Here is a 21440-nt window from a genome sequence, read left to right on the forward strand (position 1 = left end):
GAATGAATGAAAAGCTGCACTGACATTTTCTCTTTGTGTTGTAGTAAAAACATGTGTTTTGGAATTGATTTAGGTAAACTGATTTAATCTTCAGCATAAGTGTAACTGCCGCTTACGTTTGAGATGTTTTCCAGAAAAATCTGGCAGCAATCTGTTACCAAATTCGATCAGAGCAAAGAGCCATCGTGTGAAATCCTCCTTTGGTTTGGTGTTTACAGTACAAGGCCACTGTGACGCCGTGGGTAGGGCTCAGGAAAATCAACGTGTCCTACTGGTGCTGGGAGGACATGTCGCCGTTCACCAACACCACCCTGCAATGGCTGCCGGGTGAGCCAAGCGACGCTGGGTTTTGCGGCTACCTGGCCGAGCCGGCAGCCACCGGACTGAAAGCTCAAACCTGCATAAGCCCGGTGAATGGCAGCCTGTGCGAACGACCAGGTGAGCTCACTATGTTTATACACTCAACAAAAATATAAACGCAACACCTTTGTTACTGCTCCCATTCCCCATGGGATGGACGTAGAGACCTAAAATTCATTCCAGATACACAATATAACCATCCCTCCCAAACAGTGGTCACAAATCAGTCCAAATGTGTGGTAGTGGGCACATCTGCTATATTGAGATAATCCATCCCACCTCACAGGTGTGCCACATCAGGATGCTGATCTGACATCATGAGTAGTGCACAGGTGTACCTCAGACTGCCCACAACAAAAGGCCACCCTGGAATGTGCAGTTTTTTGCGCTATTGGGGGTCTGGGGACCCAGAACCGGTCAGTATCTGGTGTGACCACCATTTGCCTCATGCAGTGCAACACATCGTCGCATGGAGTCTATCAGATTGTCAATTGTGGCCTGTGGAATGTTGGTCCACTCCACTTCAATGGCTGTGCGAGGTTGTTGGATATTCGTGGGAACTGGTACACGCTGTCGTATACGCCGGTCAAGCACATCCCGAACATGCTCAATGGGTGACATGTCCGGTGAGTATGCTGGCCATGCAAGAACTGGGACATTCTCAGCTGCCATCTGCCCTGAACAATGTGAACCATGATTCATCCGTGAAGCGCACACCTCTCCAACGTGCCAGACGCCATCGAATGTGAGCATTTGCCCACACAAGTCTGTTACGGCGACGAGCTGGAGTCAGGTCAAGACCCCGATGAGGACGACGGGCATGCAGTTGAGCGTCCCTGAGACGGTTTCTGACAGTTTGTGCAGAAATTGTTTGGTTGTGCAAACCAATTGTTCCAGCAGCTGTCTGGGTGGCTGGTCTCAGACGATCTTGGAGGTGAACCTGCTGGATGTGGAGGTCCTGGGCTGGTGTGGTTACACGAGGTCTGCGGTTGTGAGGCCGGTTGGATGTGCTGCCATATTCTCTGAAACGCCTGTGGAGACGGCTTATGGTTGAGAAATGAACATTCAATGCACGGGCGACAGATCTGGTTGACATTCCTGCTGTCAGCATGCCAATTGCACGCTCCCTCATTGCTTGTGGCATCTGTGGCATTTTGCTGTGAGACAAAACTGCACATTCCAGGGTGGCCTTTTGTTGTGGGCAGTCTGAGGTACACCTGTGCACTACTCATGATGTCAGATCAGCATCCTGATGTGGCACACCTGTGAGGTGGGATGGATTATCTCAATATAGCAGATGTGCCCACTACCACACATTTGGACTGATTTGTGACCACTGTTTGGGAGGGATGGTTATATTGTGTATCTGGAATGAATTTTAGGTCTCTACGTCCATCCCATGGGGAATGGGAGCAAAAACAAAAGTGTTGCGTTTATATTTTTGTTCAGTGTATTTTAAAGTCTTTTAATGCACATGTATTTTTACATAACAGAAAAAAGAAGTTGCATGCATGAGTAATGCCATGTCTAAGAACTAGCTGAAGAGAAAGGGTTTTTTTCCTCTGTAACCTTTCTGTCCGTTCTTGTTGAGGCTGCACAAGTAGATTGTCATGCCTGATGCTCATTTTTGTTGCAGATGCCTCATGTCTGCCTGATGAGGCTGTCATTAGGCTGATACTGGGTACACAAAAGGCAGATGGAGGCCTAAATGGATTTGTGAATAGCTATGAGGCTCATTATACCTCTTGCTGTAACAATGACACCTTTTAAAATTCACTTGTGTTCATTTCTCACCCTTTAAAATGAGCTTAAGAGACTTATAGCTGCTGCTTTATAATGCCCTGGAGTTCAGCAGAGGCTGATGTCCCACAGAGGCATCTGTGCTAAAAGAGTTTGTTGCATTTTACAGCCAACCACAGTGCCAAGCAGTGCCGGACACCCTGCGCCATGAGAACCACCTGCAGCGAATGCACCAGCAGCAGCAGCTCAGAGTGCATGTGGTGCAGCAACATGAAGCAGTGCGTCGACTCCAACGCCTATGTAGCCTCCTTCCCCTTTGGCCAGTGTATGGAGTGGTACACCATGAACACTTGTCCACGTAAGAGATCATTTTCCCGTTATTGCAATTCGATTTCATTTCATCTGCCTACATGTTATAAAAGTATAGCTCCTCAATAGTTTCACTGTTCCTCCCTTTTTTGCCCAAGGACTTCTGGCAAGCAGTTTTGGCCTGAGGGTCATTTCATGACCAAACAATCAAGATGAGAAACCAACTAACCACATTAAAGTGGGATTGAGGCTAAAACCAAGTTTTAAAACCTTTAGCCGTTTAATGTAGCCCTTCACAGTTTAAATTCTTAATCTCCTTTTAGTAATACTTTATTTAACAGAGTTATTTCTTAGAATGAAATATGTAATGAATTGAATTTCAAGGGGAGTAAAGGAGTTTCATTTAATTGCTCCACTTAATGACTAATTTAATCCCATTGATTGCACGTAAAATGTTTACTTTTAAGAGTTGCCAGCTCATGCCGGCTGCCCAGTCATTCTCCTACTTTGAACAAATTGCAGCTGCTGCCATAGCAAAAACACTCTAGAAGAAGAGCCCGACACTTGAAACCGTTGCAGCATTTCATTTAAAGCTCTGAAGCTGCAAGCAGCTACATGTATAACTACCAGCCCTTCAGTCACGATTCATTAGTTGCAATTTAAGAAACGAGGAAAACCCGGCGAAAAATAAAGCATAAATCTGAAATCTGTGTATGTAGTACTGTAGCTGCAGTTAATATACTCAATCATTCAAGCATATGCTGCTCTGGAGATCTTCACCAAATTTACAAAAAAGGCTTGTTGATTATTGGTCTGTAGAGTAGAGCAACTTTGGACTGCTAAATGGGGGGGTTAACCTCCATTTAGCTGAACAAATAAAATTGTAGCCCTCCACTGAATGGCGATGGGGATCGATAATCTGGTTTGATAGTTTGAAACCTGGTACTTTTTGGATTTCGTCTTTGCAGCAGAGAACAATTTTCTTTTATGAAACCTAGCAGGTGAATCAAGTTATTATAGCCATCGATGGATGAACTGCTCATGGGGCGAGAGATGGAAATTAAAGGCACACATTCATGTGCCATGTTGACTGATGATGATTACATGTTAAATGGTTATCCAGCTTATAGATAGCTTTTGAAACTCTCTTCCTTTCCAAATTAAGTGGAAATTAAGCCAGATTTTTTTTTTTTTTTTTTTTGAATAGAACACACATTCAGTTTTTCTGAAGAAACTGTTTGACATTTTTTGACAACCACATTCTTGCCGGGCTATAGATGTGAAGATCAATCCAGCTGTCCACTTTGAAGCTAAAAGCAAAGAGGCTAGCTTTGATTAAAAGAGTGAAATCCGGTGAAACCAGCTGGCACGACCCTGCTAAAGGTCGAGAGCTAACATGATGTAACCTGTAATGTGTGAGGAGATTATATTATAGCCATTTCCCTCCAGTTCCAGTGTCTTAGCTTTATTTTAAGCTAACTCAAAAATGATCACGCTATCGCTTGCTGCTACTGACTAGTGTTTTATTCTCATATAAGCACAATTTTCTGAGTACCGGTATGTCGAGAATTCAGAGCTCTGATTGTTGAAATACTGATGGCTTTGTTTGTACCTTCCAACACAGAATCATTTTTAAAAGCCGTTTTTATTTTTTACAGTCAAAGAATTCAGAAATATAAATACCTTTTTAATCACCTGGTGCTGCGTTGTGTTTCACTTCAGCGGAGAACTGTTCTGGATACAGAACGTGCGGGCAGTGTCTGGATCAGCCGGGCTGCGGTTGGTGCACTGACCCCAGTAACACGGGCAAAGGTCAGTGCATCGAGGGTTCCTACCGCGGGCCCTTCCAGACCTCTGTCCCGGCCCCTTCCACCCTTCCTGGTCTGCCCGCCAATCCTCAGCCAGCCCTCAACGCCAGCATGTGCCCGAGCGAATCAAAGTACAACTGGTCCTTCATTCACTGCCCAGGTAGGAACGTAATCTAAGATATTAGTTATGTGACATTAAATGACATTCATGCAAATTAATTTCACACACACATGTTGTGGGGATTACAAAAATGGTTGTCTGTTAAATCTGCGTTGTAACAAAAACCTAAATGTGAATTTATCAGACAATAGGCATCCAAAGAAAGTATGTGTTTATGTTGCATTTTGGGAAAATGTGTTTCTGTATTGTCACTTTGGTTTATAATTGTTCCTCATTATGTGGTACAGACAGGCGGACTTGCATTTGAAGGAATTACTCACTTAGCTTAATAACTATAGTGATCTTCTCATCTAAAATGATTGAAATGCTGCTTTAAAGAGACTTCTGGCTGCTCTGATGCCTCTTATGACACACTCGAGCACTGGACAACAAACAGCGTTTTGTTTTTTTACATAAATTTACATAAATTTCTCTGCTCAGAATAATCTACTCATTCCTTCATGTTCTGTCTTTATCGTACCCCCCTCTCGTCTCGGGGTGTGATGTTTATGCAGTATGTTTGTTTACTCTTTTGCAGCTTGTCAGTGTAATGGTCACAGCCAGTGTGTCAACGAAAGCATCTGTGAGAAGTGCGAGGACCTGACAACCGGCCGACACTGCGAGAGCTGCATCTCCGGCTTCTACGGAGATCCGACCAACGGGGGCAGCTGCCAGCGTGAGTATCCGTGGGCCGTTCGGCACGACGCTAAATCAGCCAGTCGGTATTTCGGCACGAGGCTTCATTTAACTTGTCAGTATTTTACAGTCCATTTTTATGTCAGCCATTTCCTGATTCCTCGCTGCACCGTAAAGCCTTCCCAGGGATATTAAAGATTTACTCCTTTACAGCTAATGCTGACAGTCAGTCAGTCGGACAACAAATCAATTGTCTATTCCTTCGACAGGTTAATTTAGATTACAGGTATATTACAGCCACAGTGTATGTTGTGTGATTTTTACTTTTTATGCCTCCCTCTGGTATGTACATATATTTATTAAGTTCTGCGTCTGTGACAGTCAATCAATAACCTGTCCTGTCTCCATTCAGCATCGCTATCTTGTCAGCGTGCCCCCTCGGGGACATTAAAGGCATGCTTTACTTCACAGCTAATTGGTTTGACTCAAGAGGCATTATGTGGACAAGTAAAAAGTACACAGTCAGTGCCTCAAAATGGAGATTATTATCAAATAATCAAGATGACACGTGTGACTAAATGATGATAAATCATAAGGTGGCTCTTTTCTTCCAAGTCCCCCACTGTTAGCAGACTTGTATGTATTTCACAGCTGTTTCTACCAAAGGGGTGAGTCATTTTAAGAATGATAAATGAGGATGAATTAATATAAAGGATGATGCGCATTAATGTTTGTGCAGGCACCTTAAAATGGGTCTTTTAAAAATCACCAAGCCTAATAGACATTTCACACGTGTTCACATACAAGACGGTTCTCTCTTGGGAGATGGAAAGTTGTTCTTCTCCTGGAGAGTGCTGCCTCGTTGCGATGTGATGGGCCAGATTGCCATGACTGCTGGTGTGCCCGTGTAGTTAACATAGTTTCAGAGGATGAGGCCTTTTTTTTTGAGTCTCTAGGTGCAGCGGCCTCATGGGAATCTTTGAGCTTTTCAGTTAGATTTCAAATCCTGGACTCACGTGCTTCGTACACCTTCCGAACACAATCCGATGATAGTGGTGGGAAAACCCGTTGCGTAGCCACCGTTGCAAATTATTGGCCACAAGCTAGCTTAAAAAGATGTAAGAATTAGATGTTAAGCTTTAAACAGCATGGGGAAGCTGAGAGGTGGTGCTGTGCAATGCTTTATTTTTTAAAGCACAGATGTTAGAGTTGCACATACATGTATGTTCATGTATGGCTTCACCACCTTACTTTGGTGTATGGCAGACCAAGGGTCACATAAAATAAATTCAAAAAACTGTCAGTAATTCTGGCCTCTGGCTCTAATGCAAGTACTGTTTGGACAACAACACATAAAGCAAAATCTATACTTCCTGGTGCAAAACAGTCTAAAGGTAAAAACTATATCCTGAATCTTTGCTGATTCCCATCCATTTGTCCAGGTTTGACCTGTAAAGGGCCTGTTCTGGCTCGTGGGACACATGTTTGACAACCCGGGTTTAAATGAACTAAATAATGTGCTGGATGCTGTTTGTGCAGAATATTTTTATATGCACTGACAGTAATGATTCATCTGGAATGATTGTTATCAGAGATACGTTAAACATTCAGTCATATTGTAAAAAAAATCAACTGTAGAACTCATAACTGTGTTTAATAGATGAAATAAGAGCTTTTTCACTTGCGCAATATTATGAGAACTCAAAGGTGTGTAGCCTTAAGAAAAGCACTTTGCCAGTAAGCTTGAAGACTGGACACTAGAGCAATGGAAAAGATCATGCAGTCATTTGTATTATTGTAGTGTCTTTGCCTTGCAATATAAAGCTCCTTGAGGTGACTGTTGTGATTTAGCAATATATAAATTGAATTGAATTAAATTGACCTTTTCCATAGTGGTTTGTACATCAGGGTAAGAAGTGAAGCCGATGAGGTGAAGCACCCCTCATGCCTCATGCTCACAGCCTGTGGGGACGGTGTTATTATGCAGGGTCAGCTGGACCACCCGGATATACTGCACGATGGATTCTTTTTTTTTTTCATCCAAGATATCACGGACATATTCCAAGATGACAATGTCAGAATTCATCATCCTCACATTGTTTGGTTCAGAGAGCATGAGACATTGTCACACATGGATTAGCCAGCACAGAGCGCAGACTTTAACCCCACTGAGAATCTTTGGGATGTACATGAGAAGACTTAATGCAGCAGAGGCGGTCCAATGAAATATTAGCGGCGGACTTTGAATCCTCATCCTGACCACCAAGCTGGAAGTGACAAGATAAAAAACAGAGCTTCACTATTATCACGCAGGGCAAAATGATTTAATACAGGAAGAGGCCATTAATGGAGTCTGTAGGTCTTATAGGTTATGAATGTGCTGAATCAAGTTAATCAGTCATTAGATTATTTATATATGTGTAATATATTCACTCTACTGTGCAAGTCTTGTGTGTGGTTGCTGCAATGATAAGTAAAATAATTTATTTATCTATTTATTTATTTTTTCAGCCTGCAAGTGCAATGGCCACGCAAGCATGTGCAACCCTAACAATGGCAAGTGCTTCTGTACCACCAAGGGCATCAAAGGAGACAGATGCCACCTGTGAGTTTCACATTTCATGATGCTCGCCTGTCTCTCTGTCCTCTTTTTCACTCATGCGATGTCTAAAGTCTTTACTGTAATATTTTGCACCCCTAGAATTCAGATTGCTTGTGGGGTACCGTAGACTTTATTTTCTAGTTTGTCTCTGTGCAGCAGATCCATTATGTGTTACACCCAGAGAATCTGACAGCACAGTAGTGGTACTGGTCTATAGAAAACCCTCAAATAGCCTTTTTTAACTTTTTCTAGGATTTTTTTCTTGAAGATGGTCCTTTGTGATAGTACGGGCTTGTAGTTCAGCACTTTGGGGATCAAAGCTGGTAACTGGTCAATCACAGGCATCAAGGCTTCTGCAATCTGTGTACCGTGAAAACAACATTCAGTGACGAGTAAAAGTGTGAATTCCTTTTAATGATTTAGTCAACTTCTCCAAAAATTAACAGCATACATGTATTTGTCAGTTGTTGAGCTAACCCAAGAACGAGCCTGTCAAACCACCAGCAGATTGAGAAATGGGTTTCCAGTAATCAACAACCTTTATGTGCAAAATTGCTGAACCACATGAACTTCAGTGGGTTTTTTTCCTCCCCTGAAATGTTATTTTCCAGACCTGTAAAGCCACATGTTGAAATTTCAAAATGAGAAACTCTAACCATGGCACAGCGCAGCAGCAGCTGTTCATTAGCGCTTGCAGCTATATTTTTAGTACTTGTCTTAACCTAGAGCTGGGCGATAGAACGATAACGATATGTATCGCGATATAACTTTTACTCGATAGAGAAATTAAGCTATCGCGATAGACCTCGCCGCTCTTGTCCTCTTTTTAAAAAAAAAAAAAAAAAAAAAAAAAAAAAAAAAGGTCAGCCGATCCAAATGAAGTAGCGCAGAGCCGAACCAATCACAGCCGCAGCGTCACGTCGCGTGACTTGTTACGTACAGCACAAGTGCCAAGCCGCACGTGTGTTTGTTTGGGAAGCAGCCAGCGGGTAATGGAGGAAATGAGTGTGCCGACTAGAAAAATCAACCGAGCGTGACTGAAGAGAAAACAGATGATGATACAGACTGAAAAAGTCTCATGTTCCTTAAGTACATCTACCCTGTTGAACTTATTATGGGAAATAAATATTTAAATAAAAACAAGCTGCTGATTATTTCACATTTTACTTGTGAGCAACGGCACATTTAAATCTTACAAATATAGTTATTTGGCTTATATCGTGATAGATATCGTTATCGCCTGAAATGAAAAAAACATATCGTGATATGAAAAAATCTCATATCACCCAGCTCTATCTTAACCCTGGACTTCATTATCAGAAGGTTTTCCAAAATCCATTTAAAAAGTTGAGATAAGGTTTCACAAATGATTGGTCATCAGTATGAAAATGAGGCCTTTTTTTCGCCTTATTAAATTTCTTTAAAGATTTCGTAGGCACACGTTTCCTGTGAATTCCCATCACGCTCACTCGGTCTCCTTTTAATCTTTTTTTTTTTATTCTTTTACACTGTGGTGTTACTTCCTGGCTGAAGGTTAACACTTCTCTTCCCTCTTTCCTTTCTTTCTGACTTTTCTACCATCCCTGTTCATCTTTCCCTCTCCTCTCTTCAGGTGTGAAGTCGAGAACCGCTACCAAGGCAACCCCCTCAAAGGAACATGCTATTGTAAGTGGAATTACAATTACTAACGTCAGTAAAGGGGTTTGTGTGTGCGTGCGTGTGCGGTGTCACATTAAGAGAGCACTATGAGGTCTGAATCTCTTCCTTGTTCATGTCAGTGGCAAGACAGCAACACGGCTCCTAAATCAAAGCAGTTTGATGTTTAAAAAATAACATCCAGAGCCAGAGCTGCTCTTTTAACCCTTTAAAACCGGTCAGAGCGGGCACGCTCCGTTTTGCGTAACTATTTTTAAATCCCGGTAGCACTGCGACCACGTGAGCTAGCGCAATAATTTTTTTTGCATATGAAACCGGAGGAGTTGTACTTACATCTTATGCCATCAGCTTGTCCTCGATCGGTTTCCTTCCACATATAGCTTTGCCAAAAAACTGCATAAAAAGCGCTTGCAGGAACAAAAACATAATATTCCAGAAACTCGCTTTGCCGATCCGATCAGCTGTTCGTAACACTTCCTACGTCCATCAGCGTGAACTATCGCATGTCCGCCATGACCTGCCCGAAACCGGAAGTGACGTCATTTTCGCGGAAATGTAGTTTTTTACCATCAAGGCCTCATGAGCTTATACTGATGTTTTTAAAAGTTATGTTTGACTTTATGACTTTCTGTGTCGTTTCTGGGATGCTTAGGACTCAAATTGCACTGCTGGAAATAGTTTATTTTGATGCATATGCTGCTTTTTTGCAAATTTGCATTATAATATTTATTTTCGTTTTTCCTGCAGTGTATAAAAATTGGTGTATTTCAAAAATAAAACTATGAAGACACTCAAAATAAATTTCCTGTGGTGGGAAACTAGTTTGTGCAACTTTTTTGTATTTACAGTTTTGAGCCTCTTAAATTTCTCTAACTAGAAATATATGTTAAAAAACAAAAACGATTTTCAATTTTTTTGAAGTTTATTGCACTTTTTTGCAATTTATGTAATTACTATGCACTTAATGCATGCATATTATTAAAATTTAGGCTGTAATGGTTGTATTGATGTATAGCAACTTGAAATGCTCCAAAAAATGGCACTACAACATGTAAAAATATAATATAAGCTCTGGCGGACTTGGTTCTATGGTAGGTCTTAAAGGGTTAAACAAGTCGCAGGTGGAAAGAATTGAAAGTGAGACGCAGATGAAATTGCCAAAAAAATGCATGTAAGCTTATAAAGGACCGTCTTGCTCTTTTTGCACCTGTGATAAGTCATTTTGCAGACAGATTGCAGTACAGCGGTCCTGCCATTTTAATCTCATTATCTGATGATTATGGAGGCTAAAGTGATGTCACGTTTGTCTAATCATCAGTACTTTCTAACCCAAACAAGCTATAAATCATGTTGGACTGTATAGTGTTAAATTTTCACACTGATGGAGGAACTAGGTCATCCATTGTGCTGCTTTTAAAAAAAAAAAAAAAAAAAAAAAAAGTATTTGTTTTTATTACCCTGTATTCTGCTAAGGTGTGAAAATGTTTCTAAGGCATAAATGAGCAGGAACATTAAGTGTTATCCATATTTACCCTGAATTAATTGGATAGTTTGTTAAAAATCAATCAACTGTAAATTCATTCCTCATCAGATTATTAATCTATAATGGAATTTAACAGCTAGTGTTCAGACACAGCTTATTTTTGGTAGCAGCTGTTGCTATTTGTGGTTGTAGCAAACGCCCCCGTCATCCAAACACACTGCAACTTTAATAAAGAAGTCGGGCAGTAATTTGTAATTGGGAATTTTCAATCAGCCTGTGAGCCACGGTGATCTGATTTTCTGCTTCGCACAATATGAGTCTACGTCCCCACTGTGTTCGTTCGGTTACCTTGCTGGGAGCTTAGAGGCGTGCTGCCAGTCACTGCCAGCTCACCGTGGCTGCTCCTTCTTGTCCCATTACTCCCTGTAATATTTCAAAACGACCTGCTGTCAAAAAAATGCCAGCAGGGACTGTTGTTTTGTATGTGCGTTGGTGGGGAACAGTAGTGGCAAGCGCTCGGTTCCTGACACAAGCTGCATTTCCTGTTACTACCTAATAATAAAAATAAACTCATGTCTGCCGGTTACATTCCTTTTAATGTGAAGTTGAAGCAGTTGGGAATGTTTTCTGTACATTAGACGTTAATTACATTAGTGTTTTTTAATGACAGCACCATGTACTATTATTCAAATATCTATAAAGCTTTTGATCAGTGTTACCCTTGCTGTATGGAGAGGAAACAAACTAACAAATAAAACCCTCCAATTTTTCCAAGTACGTGATCCAGCTGTTTAAATTGATTTTTGACTGAAGTTGAACTTTTTTGTTGAACTTTTTGTTGAGGTGGGATTATTTTATGTTTACTTATTTTCGAGATTTGGCCCCATCTAAATCGCTCTTATCCAGATTATTTGAGTGGAACTGTAACTGCAGAATAACCCCTGGCGTCTGAATGCGTCCGTCTCCCGTGTTTTGTTGCGCTGTCCTGAAAGTGACCTTCAGCTGTAATTTACCGCTAGCTGACACGCTGTCATGTAACCCATCCTCTGTCCTGACCTTCATCACAGAGCACGCTCCAAAATCCTCAGGTCTCGAATCGAATGTTTGAAACGGGGAAAGAATGGGAGTAATTTTCTGAAACCATGTTCTTGTGTGACTTTCAAACTAGACTGAGTTGTTCTTCTGCTTCTTTTTGTAATCCCCACCACATTCCTCCCACGCTGGCTCACTGGCTTCAAACAGACACGCTCCTCATCGACTACCAGTTCACCTTCAGCCTGTCGCAGGAAGACGACCGCTACTACACGGCCATCAACTTTGTGGCCACACCTGAGGAGGTATGTGTCTAACAGTGAGCACCCCACCGCCACAGCAGCTGTCACTTCTGTGAGGATTAGAAAGTTTACAGTTGTTGTCGAACAAATAGGCTCACTTCTTTGTCATTTTAGGGATAACTTATATGGTAGTTCAGTAGTTTACATGCACACCGATTGTACTGGACAGGCAGGAAGCACGGTGACGCCAAAACTAACTTCAAAATAAAATAAGAATCAGTATTTAATAATCACTCAACAAACTGAGTCGACTGGTTTACTATGTTCCCTGCAGGAAAGTTTCCTCGCTGATAAGCTGGTGATCAGAGCGAAGAGTAATGTGGCCACTCATCAGAGAGTCAGTCACACAGATGTTTTTAAATTGAAACATAAGCATCTGATTAAATGTTCCAGATGGTATTTTTCCCCTGACAAAGCTTCTACTAAAGATTTACAAATACCCAATCGGCTACAGGGGAAGCTCAACTCTTACAGCAAATCACAACATATTTCGATATATATTTAGCAAATCCAGGAAACTTGTGGTGAAGTTGAATTTTTAGCTGTTTGAGTTGTTCCGCAGTTATTTAGTAAATCAGAAACCAAAAGATCGTTTACAAAATATAGAATTGAGCAGACGATTTCAAAGTCAAGACAAAGCGATGATAACATCTGTGACGCACATGTGTAACAATAAATAGTGAAGACATCTGGATTTCTCGCCGTCTAGCTTCAGCCGGCTTCGCTGAAGCTGTTGAAATGTTAATTGTTGCCTTTTTTTTCTTTAATAAATGATTGATTCATGAACGCCGGCTTTCAGTTAGTGAGTAAACATCAATTACATCTCAGCTTACATCTGTTTGACATTATTTGAGCTTCACTTACAGTGAATGTGATACATACAGTGTTCAGCTGCGGTGCTTATTCAAACATTTGATTTGTTAATTCGGCCTCCCATTAGCTCTGCAAATTTGCTCTGGTCTGCAATACAGTAAGTGCTTGTGCAGCTACAAAGTGATACCGGAGGAGTGAACAAAGTCGCTGCTCTGCAGTTACAGTAAAACGTAAGGGCTTTCCTGGTCTGTGTGCTACGAGCAGTTTGTTTTTCGTTTACTCTGGTGGTTGCAGTAAAAAACGGACTCGCCCATCTTCACTGAATTGCGGTTCGACCACTATGGGGCACGTGGGGGAAATGACACCAGTAAACTGATGATGATGACTTGTCCGTGTTTCTGTCCTCAGCCAAACCGAGATCTAGACATGTTCATAAATGCCTCCAAGAACTTCAATCTGAATGTAACCTGGGCCACCAGCTTCACCGGTAAGTCTCAACAAAGCCCCTTATTAGTGCTGCTCAACGAATTAGTCAATGAGCTAATGATTGGCCAGTGATTGAAATGTGCACTCAAGTGTTTAAATTAAGGCTTAAAATGATAAATATTACTGATTTTCTCAGACAAAGAAAGTGAAGATGACTGGTTTTATATTCATGTAATAACAAGTTAATGACAAGGTTTTGTTTTGTTTTTTGTCACCATGTTCACAGCTGTTTAAAAATGATATGAAAAGTCACCTGTCTTTCCATTGTAGTAGTTTCTGCACCAGGAGATTTACAAATGTGAAGTAATGCAGATATTTCACATTTGTTGTGTCAATAAAATTCCACCAGACACTGGAGCAGAAATGAGAAATTCTCCTTTTCTTTTTGTCTTGTCTTGTTTTTTCTTTTTTTTTTAAATAATTTCCTCCATCATCTATAACTTTTGTATGATTTGACATTTTTGTCCTGTCTTCCCTTTCCCCTTTCTTCTCCTCTTTTCTTTATCATCCTGTTATTTCTATTTTCTGTATTCCTATTTTCTCCCTCCATCTCTGTCCCTTTTTTGTGTCACCCAGCGGGCACCCAGGCCGGAGAGGAGATCCCCATCGTCTCTCGGAGCAACATTAAAGAGTTCAAAGAAAGCTTTTCCAATGAGAACTTTGATTTCCGAAACAGCCCCAACATTACTTTCTTCGTCTACGTCAGTAACTTCACGTGGCCCATCAAGATCCAAGTAAGCAACTCGTACGCTTAACGATAACTGATCCGTTTTTGTTACCATACATATTTGTAAAGCAGGGAGGTAAAGACAGGCTCACTACAGATTAATGCAATACTAAAATTCTGTTCAATTTGTAACTCTATATTTATGATACAGCTCCACTGTGAGCAATACATTTACATAAAAACTGACATGTATTGATGACTCAAATGCCAAAGAAGCGTGATCGATTGTCAGTTTATGGAGTGCTCTTATCTGGGCACATTTACTTCTGCCAGACAGAGTAAGTCATTCATGTGACATCTAAGAATCAGCATTCATTCACTGGTTTGATGAAAGTGAAAAGAATGTTAGATATGAATTTAAAAGTGTTAAAATGAGAAGCTTGGTGTATGACAAAGTGTGGGAAGTAGAATTAATGATGGCCGGAAACCTTAAACGTGACAGGTAGAGAAGGTTGCTTTGTTTCTGTGTCACATATATGAAAAAGGGGACGAGTTTACCAAATGTAGCTTTAAGTCAAATTCACTGGTATTTTGCAAATATAATAATAAACGTGAATTTGCTGTGCAATTGTGTAACTTTATTAGCAGCGTCCTCCTGAAATGCGCCAACAACATCGAAAGTAACATCCTCCTCTCTACCCCTTAACGCTCTTTTGGTCGCTATGGTAACGTGTGAATATTTCTTTCAAAATAAGACACAACTGCAATATGAGTTAACCAAGTTAACGATAAAACCCCAGAAACCATAAATTTCACACCTGAGCCTAAACTCTCGTGGCCCAGTGCTAAATGACTCGGCCCGGGGGTTGGGGACCGCTGACGTAGCGGATCAATACAGGGCGTCCATGACCCTGTTGGGGACACTCCCATAGGGCTTAAATCCAGGGCTCTCCACCTGTTGCTCTTAGAACTGAAGAAGCTTCTCGGATAAGAGGTGAAACGTCTTTAAGACACTTAAATAAGTCCAGAGGCTTTTCTTTCCAAGCTCCTTAGACAACTCTGAGATAAGCAGTATCCGCAATGCTAAAACAACATACAAACATGACACTTTAAAAGCCAAAGACACCTTTATAGAGTTGTAATTTATGTGTTAGCTGTGTGTTGTAGTGGTTACTGCAGTTTTGTTTTTTTTAACTTTTAGAACAATTATCTATGTCAATTTGAAATTTCCTCTGTCACCAGGACAGAGGACAGTTTGCTGACTTTGTTCCAGGCCTCTGAATTATTAAAATTAAACCAGCTTGGTTTGACTGTACAGACAAAACAGCAGTGGTGTTTAATTTTTGCTCGTTTTTGTTATTGTGCAGCATGTAATGGAGCTGTGTTGTTTTTTCAGAAAGTAAGCCTTTTCTTTTCACCTGAAATGAGTTCTTATTGGCTTTATTGCTGACATAGTTAGCAAAATGGTAATCAATACAACACTTTACGTCTCAGTACTCAGCGGCTTTGATTCAAGTAACACTGTAACACAGACTCGGCCCTGATTAAAATGCAGCTGTACTCAGTTGCCTTATGCTTAACGACTGTGTTGTGTTTGAAACGCCTGGTATAAACTCCTGCATCAATACAACCTGTTGGTGTAATAAATGAATGTTCTGCCAGGACTGCGCGCTGCTGGAGGGGGAGAGTCACTCTGGGCCTGGCTTCCTGTGCCCGACTGTGTGCCTCTCCAAACAGTTCTGGGAATGATTTTCGGTGGTTGCCCCCCTTGCAAGCTTCTTCCCCCACCTCTCGCCCTCCTCCTGTAGGGGAGGAAAAAAATAAAATCCTGCCTCCATCTACCATATCCTGCCTTGTGAGGGCTTTTAGTTTAGAACACCCAAACTGCTGCCAACCAGCCTCAGGAGGTGCAGCTCCACAGCAGAGCAGAGAGCTTAGCTGACTTAGCTCCCCCCACACCCCACTCGGCCTCTTTTAGGTCCACCTCACCTTCTGCCTTCCTGGGTGGGATCATGTAGAAGATCACCCCTATTTTGAAACTAAAACACAGGTCTGTTGCTATGTTTTTTGGGTTTCTTGCCCCCTACTTTGCACTCGTGGAGTTTTATCTTCGTCAGCGAGGTAACAATTTCTGTTTGGGTTTTTTTTGTTGTTTTTTTTTAAACCACTTCTTCTGACTAATAGTTCTTGATTTTTCCTTTGCCTTTTCTCGCTCTCCTCGCATTCAGCGGTCTGCTGCAGTGTGACACTTGGATACGTGAGCGCGCTTGTGTGTGGAACCGTAGGCGGCAGGTCCTCTGGTGTTGGCAGGCAGAGATCGGCATGCTGGAAAATGGTTCATAAACAGCAACTTAGAAAGAGCAAGGGCAAAGTGGAATGTTAAGTTGAAACACATGCTGCATTCAGAGTGCGCGAAGCTAAGCTCTCTCTCTGAGCTATACAGGGCTCTCTGTCTTTCTCTTGCTCCCTCTCTTCACACGCCACCTCAAGGTTGCTTCTGTTTGCTTTCACAGGGTTGGAAGTGGCGCTCGAACAGCAGGCGCATCATTTTGAAGGGAATTTGTTTTTTGCTCGTTTTACCTTCGCTCCACTTTGTCCGAACACACGGTTGAGTTCAAGCTTTTTGGAATTATTACACATTTCTTCACATCAGATCAAAAACTTCTAAAAGCCCTGAATTGGATTACAGGACACACCCCGTTGTAATTAGTCTCATTTACCAAATGAGATCTTTCCCAGTGGTCGGAGTGAATTCCGTGATGAGTTCATCAACCGTCGAGCTGCTCGGATCATCAAAGCAGAATCAATTGCAGGGAGATTAGTAAGCCCGGAGTTCTCACACACCTCTTTTCTCCCTTTTTTCCTGATGAAGAATAGATCAGATTTTAATGATGTTTGTAATGAAACACAAATCCCAGACTAATTACATTAAAGACCTGTGATCTCCTGTTCCGTGCCTTAGTGAACATGTCATGATATGGTAGAGATTACAACGGCCTGCAATTTAATACCCCGCCGTGGAGTAGCAGCATCTGTAGCTATCAGCTGACTGCTGCTCTGCATATCTGTACGGACCCGTGTAGCGTTTATCTGGGCCATGCCTCGCTGCCTGGTGGGTGTCTTGATAGTGATCGCAGAGAGGTTGGAAAACAGAAGCAGTGGTTTTTGCAGTGACTGATACAACATAAAATTACTGTATAAAAACTAAAGGAAAATGAAAACTTAAAAAGGTACCATGCACATTAATATAGTGGTTATATATGAAAGTATTCTACCTTTAAAAAAATCTACATGTTTAACACCTTAATCTGAGATGCACTAAGATAACAGGAGTAAGTACTTTCCTTAGGAATACCACTTACAGAAATTGATAATTGCGTCACCTTGCAGTAATTGCATAACTCATTTCTAGTTTGTAAAGCAGGTAATTTAGTCTTAATTTAGATTTAAAGACTAATCGTTAGATTCTTTCTTCCTTTTTAAGTTCCTCCTGGCGTGATCGGAGGTGTGGCTCTGTGTTTCTCTTTAAAATATGCCCAATGTTTTTGAACATATTCCTGTTCAGCTCAGAAGCTTTACTTCTTTTTAAAATCTGTCATTTTGGCAGCATGCTGGAGATTATCGTGCCAAATGTTCATGTGACTTGGAGTCATCTTTTAGGCTTTTTACTTTTTTAGCTTTCCCTTTTTTTAAATCACATTGTTGTTGCCTCGACTTTCCATTTTGGTGTGTGTTTGTCAGTTTAGTCATTCTAAAGGATCGTGCTTGTTCATAAAATGGCAGTACTCCTTTGTTTTGGCTCAGAAACATTTTAAAACATTTGACACTGAAGTAAGTTTGCACAGATTTTACTTACGGATTTTGTTGTTTACTGTACATTTGAAAATCAGCCAGCTACTCATCATTTTCCAGCTAATCTAACTTGCTCAGTACAGTAAAGTAAAACTGTTTACTGACCTTTGAGGCTTCACTTTGACTGTGGTGTTTTGAGAAAAATGTAAATTTTTCTGCAGTGTATGGCTGCAGTGACAGAGCTGCCATGCTGAGGTTTAGCAGGTATAGTGTTGTTTTGTTGATGACGGTTCTTTTTGTGGTGTTGTTTTTGCCCCTGTATCAGGATTAAATCAGTCTGAGTTTGATGGGAGTATTATTACTTCTCCAAGTATTTGGTCACAAACACAAAGCGCTGGACTCTTGATTGTTCCTCAGAAGATGTCAGATTCATTAGATGGTTAAGTCATTTCACACCAAAAAACAGAAAGAGAGAAAACCCTCCAGTACTGTTACAGCAAAAGTCCAGAGTTCACCAACATCATCATACATCATTTGTATACACCAGGGTTGTCAAACATAAGGCCCTGGGGCCAGAATCGGCCCAGCAAAGACTCCAATGTGGCCCACTTTGACCCCCATCTTTGGAAAATGTGACAACACCTATTGCCATTCATACTACACCAAATTAAGTAATAGATGAACAACAGTTAAAACTAGAGATGGACCGATCCGAAATTACGTATCTGTATCAGTCCGATACTGACCTAAATTACTGGATCGGATATCGGAGAGAAATAAAAAATGTAATCAGATCCATTAAATATCACAAAAGCACCTCACAAAACTTGCGACATGGCGTAACTCTGCTCATAACCGTAGCACGTCGGAGCAGTATGCATCACGTGATAGAGCGGCTGTGGCGTGCAAGACTGTCAGCGGTCTGGAGCCTCGCTACCAAACCGGCATCTAACAACAGCTTGATAATCTGTTGTTAGAATTTATTTAATTTTACTTTGTACACCAGGATCTTTTTCTCTGTTGAAGAAAGATGTTGAATCTATTTAATTATTCTTGAAAAATAATTGATTTCTGTGCATTTTTTTTCCCCCACCCTGCATCAAATTAAAGTTGATTACGTCGATTAAGCATCATGAGGTGGAGGGTGGTTTCCCCCCCCCCCCGGGAGTTTGCAACCCTATTAGTTAGGTTGCTTAATATTTCTGCTAAGTACTCTTTAAAATACCAGAATAGGGAGGATAGACTAGGTTTAAGTTTATTAGATTGAACTATGAGATAGTTTGGGTGCAGTGTATTTTTTGCACACAGGTATAACAGAATAGCTTTAGTGTTGTTGTTTATTTAAACTTGAGTATGAACTTATACTAAATGCAGCAAGATATTAAAAATGCCATCTCTAGTTAAAACACAGTGAAAAAACAGGAACTTTCTTATCTCCTGTCAATTTCTGTCTTTGAGGAGTTTTTGGTGAATTAATGTAAATTACTCTCCTGTGTTTGTAATTTCTACCATAAACTTTTCTGCAATTTTCTACATTTATTATTTGTGTTGATAGATTTTTCATTTACTACACAACATTCGTGTAAGTTTGACGATCTGATCGACCGCTTGTCACAATCAGCTGGTTTGTTTTCAGATGTCGTTCACAGCAGCACGATAGAATCCAAAGTTCTACACAGTCCAGCACATTTAAAATGACTTTCCTCTCAGACCCCTTCCTTTATAGCAGAACCTGTTGAGCAGGCATCCCTCGCAATGATAACGACACTTTCCTTCAAAACTCCAATATACTTCAAGCAGCTGTCAGAATCCATTAAGGCAGAATATTTCCAATCCTAATGCCCGGCGGCAGGCTGACAGACCCTGCTGTGAGATCCTTTACAACCCCTAAAGAATTCACCCTCTGCTGGGCACATAACTAGAGCGTCGCCCAGGCCGCCTGCTGCCACCTTCAGCCTGCCTGTCACTGACAGAGAACCGCACATTGCTGACACTTGAGATTAGCCGCTACAATAACTGTTATCGCACATCTTCCCAGTGCCACAGCCTCCTCACACTGTTCAAAATTGAGTCGAAGCACTAATGGCACGGAGTTATGTCGCTGCTTTTTCTTGTGCTGGACAAATTGGCGTTGTTTTTGATGGGGTGGGGGCAGAGAATTATGAATCTCTAATCAACGAAAAAGAAAAAAAATGCGACGGCTTTGTTAGGACGTTGTCATAAGGCATGCTGGGTTTCAGTGCCCCGACCGACAGGGCTTCTTTGATAATTCTATGCTTCGCTCTTTAAAGAATTCCTGCAATTCGCAGGTTCATAAGCTCTCCGGTGCGTTTTCTCTCAGCCTTTCACTTTTACCCCCACTTTACATTCATGAGGACGAGGAAGTAAAATATTTCCTCCAAACATTTTTCTCTTAATTGCAAATAACCTAATTGGCTTCTTTAAAAATGGAATAATTTCCTGAAATGCCTCCGCAGGGTTTTTATTGAAGATGCATGGATGAATTTTAAGCCTAAGAGTTTGACAATGCTGCATTGTGTAATGTCAAAATCACATATATTACACTGCAGTAAGTTAAACATAGTCTTGTACTTTTAGTTAAAATGAGGCGTTCATGTGTCCTGCCAAAGATTGGCAAACATTTTAATGAACAGACAAACAGCATATTCAAACATTTGGTCTCTTAGTTTGGAATCAGAACGATGCCACCTTGAAACGAAACCGAAAAAAATATTGAAACCGAAAATAAATGAACTGAAAAATCTTGTATTGAAACCGAAAAAAAAAAAAAATGATAGTGAAAAACAATTCTTCGCTTACAATTTTTTTTTTTCTTCCAGTTTCAATCTGCTGGCACGGTTTTGGCGTCCAGGGGCGCGTTGGGGGGGGGGGGGGGGGGGGATTCCGGCCCGCATGTATTTGCACACATTATAGAGGCCACTAGTGCTGACCATTGACTGTAGAACAGTCAATGGTGCTGACCAAGCTGCCATCTTTCTCTCTTCCCGTCTTTCAATGGCTGCTTCAATTTCAGTTTTACCCTCCAAACCAGTGGCGGAGCGGGGGGGTGGCTTACTGGGCTTAAGCCCGGGTTGTTTTTTCAGAAGCCCGGGGTCTTTTGGAGTGTAATTTTTTCATAGTTAGATGCCTGGCTGACAACTGTATAAAACAAAAAACTACACACAATATTCGAAGCACATAGTGCACACTGTGGGAATTTACGACTGTGCGTAAATCCCCCCTAATATTGGTATGATCTGAGCTCAGACACTAAGCGGGGCAGCTGCTGCCTGCGCGCTGTTAGAGAAACTGAGCCAGGCAGACAGAGGAGAACTGAAGTTCGACCAGGTACCAAAGCAAATCATTCGTACTGTACAAATAATGTAAATATGACGGTGTATCACAAAAGATTGATGTTAAACTGATCACTTGACCCATATTACGTTACTTTATTCTTCAAGTGAATCAACAAATGGCGAAATGAAAAGCGGAACAACAACAATGCTGTTTCTTTAGAGAGTCTTAGCTTACATGTGTGTTTATTTCATATTTTCAGTTGTTACCCTCCACGGCTAAATAAATCTGTTTCAGTAA

The 21440-nt window shown here is 41.2% G+C and overlaps 1 protein-coding gene across 2 annotated transcripts in view; it reads left to right on the top strand.

Moving 5' to 3' along the window:
* The window catches only part of atrn (attractin), a 134147-nt gene that overhangs the window by 41840 nt on the left and 70867 nt on the right, over window positions 1-21440 (top strand). For both annotated transcript variants that reach the window (XM_085391408.1, XM_085391409.1), the window contains exons 16-24: window positions 219-438; window positions 2270-2458; window positions 4132-4377; window positions 4916-5053; window positions 7525-7618; window positions 9228-9280; window positions 11997-12091; window positions 13310-13388; window positions 13964-14121. In XM_085391408.1, coding sequence (XP_085247534.1) covers window positions 219-438; window positions 2270-2458; window positions 4132-4377; window positions 4916-5053; window positions 7525-7618; window positions 9228-9280; window positions 11997-12091; window positions 13310-13388; window positions 13964-14121 — 1272 coding nt within the window. The remainder of the gene's footprint in view (window positions 1-218; window positions 439-2269; window positions 2459-4131; window positions 4378-4915; window positions 5054-7524; window positions 7619-9227; window positions 9281-11996; window positions 12092-13309; window positions 13389-13963; window positions 14122-21440) is intronic.

This window comes from Rhamphochromis longiceps, linkage group LG19, assembly GCF_057381845.1.
Source record: "Rhamphochromis longiceps isolate RC_006_pf linkage group LG19, R_longiceps_female_GT1.1, whole genome shotgun sequence".
Lineage (NCBI taxonomy): Eukaryota > Metazoa > Chordata > Actinopteri > Cichliformes > Cichlidae > Rhamphochromis > Rhamphochromis longiceps.